Source organism: Saccopteryx bilineata, chromosome 1, assembly GCF_036850765.1.
Source record: "Saccopteryx bilineata isolate mSacBil1 chromosome 1, mSacBil1_pri_phased_curated, whole genome shotgun sequence".
Lineage (NCBI taxonomy): Eukaryota > Metazoa > Chordata > Mammalia > Chiroptera > Emballonuridae > Saccopteryx > Saccopteryx bilineata.
Window position 1 is genome coordinate 85813860 of NC_089490.1, and position 3366 is coordinate 85817225.

Here is a 3366-nt window from a genome sequence, read left to right on the forward strand (position 1 = left end):
AGGGTTTCAAACCAGCGATCTCAGCATTTCAGGTTGATGCTCTATCCACTGCACCACCACAGGCCACGCTAAAATAAATATTTTTCTTTTATTTTTTCTTTTCTTTTATTATTATTAATTTTTTAACAAGAGACAGACAGGAAGGGAGAGAGATAAGAAGCATCAACTCATAGTTGTGTCATGTTAGTTGTTCCTTGACTGTTTCTCATACATGCCTTGATGGTGAGGGGCACTCCAGCCAAGCTAGTGACCCCTTGCTCAAGCCAGAGACCTTGGGCTCAAGCCAGTAACCTTGCGCTTTAAACCTGGGACTTCAGCATCCCAGGTCAGTGCTCTGTCCACTGTGCCACCACCTGATCAGGCCAGAATGGTGCTCTTAACTGACTGAGTTAATTGGCCAGGGCCAATAAATAAAACCTTTAAAAAAAATCTATCTTAAGAGTGTAAACTATGAAAAGAAAGAATTCTTATGAAAAAATTTTCACAATGTTGTTTATTAAAGTAAGAAATTGAAAATAACTACAATATCCAACAAGAAGTAAAACTGAATAAAATGAGTTATAAAGAATATATTTGCCTGACCAGGCAGTGGCACAGTGGATAGAGCATCTGCGTGGGATGCTGAGGACACAGGTTCGAAACCCCGAGGTTGCTGGCTTGAAGCCAAAGGTGGCTGGCTTAAGCAAGAGGTCACTGGCTCAGCTGGAGCCCCTCAGTCAAGGGACATATGAGAAAGCAATCAATGAACAACTAAGGAACTATAACTATGAGCTGATGCTTCTCATCTCTCTCCCTTCCTGTCTGTTCTTGTCTGTCCACCATCCTCTTGCAAAAAAAAAAAAAAAAAGAATATATTTATGGTTACACCAAAAGATGTAGTCATAAATAAGGTGAAAAAGGCAGATGAATAAGGGGAAAAAAGGCAGAACATAAAATTATGTGTACATGTTTAAAATTGCTTTTGTAAGAAGACTAATGTAAATTAAAATTTAAAGTGTATATGCACTATGACAAGTATATAAAAAAAATCAGATGCAAAAACCCCAAATATATGTAGTTAGGAAATATATAAAATGAAGGTATATGAAGGAAATACGTGGACCTGGCCAGTGGCTCAATGGATAGAGTGTCGGCCCAGTGTATGGATGGCCCACGTTCAATTCCTAGTCAGGGCACACAGGAGAAGCAACCATCTGCTTCCCCCTTCTTTTCCTCTCTTCCTCCCCTTTCTCTTCCCCTCTGGCAGACAGTGGCTCAATTGGTTCGAACTTGGCTCCTAGCTCTGAGGATAACTCTGTTGGAGTACATCAGCCTCAGGCACTAAAAATAGGTCAGTATTGAGCATCAACCCTAGATAGCGTTGCCAGGTGAGGATGCATGTGGGAGTCTGCCTTATTATCTCCCCTCTTCTCACCTAAAAAAACAAAAAAAATGAGGAAATATGCAAAATTCCAAAATGCTAGTAGTAGTTGTAATTGATTACGGTAAACTTTCTCCATTTTTTCAATATTTTCTATATGTTTCTCAATTTTAAAAAAACTTTAAAGTTTTCTACCCAGGACTTATTATTATTATTTAACAGAGAGAGAGTCAGAGAGAGGGACAGATAGGGACAGACAGACAGGAAGGGAGAGAGATGAGAAGCATCAATTCTTTGTTGCAGCTCCTTAGTTGTTCAGTGATTGCTTTCTCATATGTGCCCTGACCCGGGGCTACAGCAAAGCTAGTGACCCCTTATTCAAGCCAGCGACCTTGGGCTCAAACCAGCGATCAAGGGGTCAGTTGTGTCTATGATCCCACACTCAAGCCAGCGTCCCCACGCTCAAGCTGGTGAGCCCGCACTTAAGCCAATGACCTCAGGTTTCAAACGTGGGTCCTCCCTGTCCCAGTCCAACGCTCTATCCACTGTGCCACCACTTGGTCAGATTACCCAGGACTTAAATTAACCAGTATGTAGACTACATGTACCCTTTATTTCTCTTTCTTTGTCTGATGTGTGTTGCTATGTTGGCTGAATATATACTCCCAACCTAGAGGTTAAGGTGAGGGAATGACACCTGTAACTGTGTTGCTAATGTACATTCCTTGGTTGCTGCAAGTGTTGCAGGGTGAAGACATTTTTATGCTGAAGTCCTAGAATGAATAAAACTACCTCCTTTGGTGAGAAAGAGGCTTACCTAAGCCATCTCAGGTGACAAAAGATACCACTGTTCAGGGTCATTTACTGGTCTCCAAAGATGTTAATCTACCAGTGTCCACCAAAAGTTTAAGGGTAGGAATGTCCCATAGACTAGACTAGGACATGAATAAAAGAGCCTAGGGTAGCTCTGCAAAGCTGAAAGGGAGAAAGGTATCTGATGTCTTCTGGGGAGAGAAGAGTAGGCCATTAAAAAGGAAAGGACACTCAGCAGAGACAGGCAGGGAAAGTCTTCCACATATAGAACAGTGCATGTTAAAGTCACCTACCACCTGCTTCAAGGCCCTCCTCTTGTTCTTCTTCTTCATCACCCTCGTTTTTGTAATAAGACTCCCATCCTGACATGTTGGTAACTGCTGGCTAGGTGAAAAAAAGGTAAGATCAGGAACGAGCAAACTTAAACCTAAAAATATCAACCCTGAGATCTGTTCTAAGGGGTTGTGGTTACTCCTAAGGAATTTAGATGCTGGATCCTGCGGTCTCGAGAGCACTCAATAATTGAGACTCAGGTAAATGGGCTTGGGTATCATTCCAGCATCCAGCAGCTTCATCTTAGCTATCCCTTAAGAGAGGTTGCGTTTCACCTCCAGCACCATCTGGATTTGAAGGATTTCCGCTCCGGGATACTCCGTCGTACCCATCTGACCCTATCACGCCCCTAAATCTCCCTCAAGTCTTCAGCCTGCCATGCCCACTAGGGTCGCAGGTGCAGGCGGACCTCCAAGGCCGGGTGCCGCCTCCCCCAGGAGGAAGGAACCGGAACCAGAGGCTGTCTCTATCCTCGGGCCGCACACTCCAGGCTGACCCTGCCCTATAGCGAGGTTAGGGGACGCGCAACACTGAATGAGTAATGCAGGACCAGGCCAGCCCAGGCCAGGCAGCAACAGACACAGAACAGACAGTTCCTGCCTACCTCAAGCACAGTGAAGGAATCAATTTGGTTTGTAGGTGGGGCGCCGCGCACGCGCGGATTCCAGTTCCCGCTCCCACTCAACGTCTACGTCATCACGCATAGTGCGCATTTTTTCTGTCAAGCCGACACGCCCACTCCTACAACCTGCTTTCTACGCAAGTCCCTAACTAACACCATCAGGTCCACAAAAGCTCCGCCCCCTCGAGCGAAATCCCGCCCCTAGCCTCCCGTCAGGATGGTATGCACATGCGTGAAA

General features: G+C 44.9%; 1 protein-coding gene across 6 annotated transcripts in view; it reads right to left on the minus strand.

Annotated features, from left to right (window-relative positions):
* Nucleotides 1-3366, minus strand: part of XRCC6 (X-ray repair cross complementing 6) — a 62179-nt gene that overhangs the window by 30063 nt on the left and 28750 nt on the right. For 2 of the 6 annotated variants that reach the window (XM_066256913.1, XM_066256866.1), the window contains exons 1-2: nucleotides 3111-3190; nucleotides 2467-2557 (exon numbers count right to left, since the gene is read on the minus strand). In XM_066256913.1, the coding sequence (XP_066113010.1) occupies nucleotides 2467-2542 (76 nt within the window). In that variant the 5' untranslated portion in view covers nucleotides 2543-2557; nucleotides 3111-3190. Of the gene's footprint in view, nucleotides 1-2466; nucleotides 2558-3110; nucleotides 3197-3366 lie in introns of those variants that run through there. The other 4 variants (XM_066256896.1, XM_066256875.1, XM_066256905.1 and 1 more) reach the window with 4 other exon arrangements.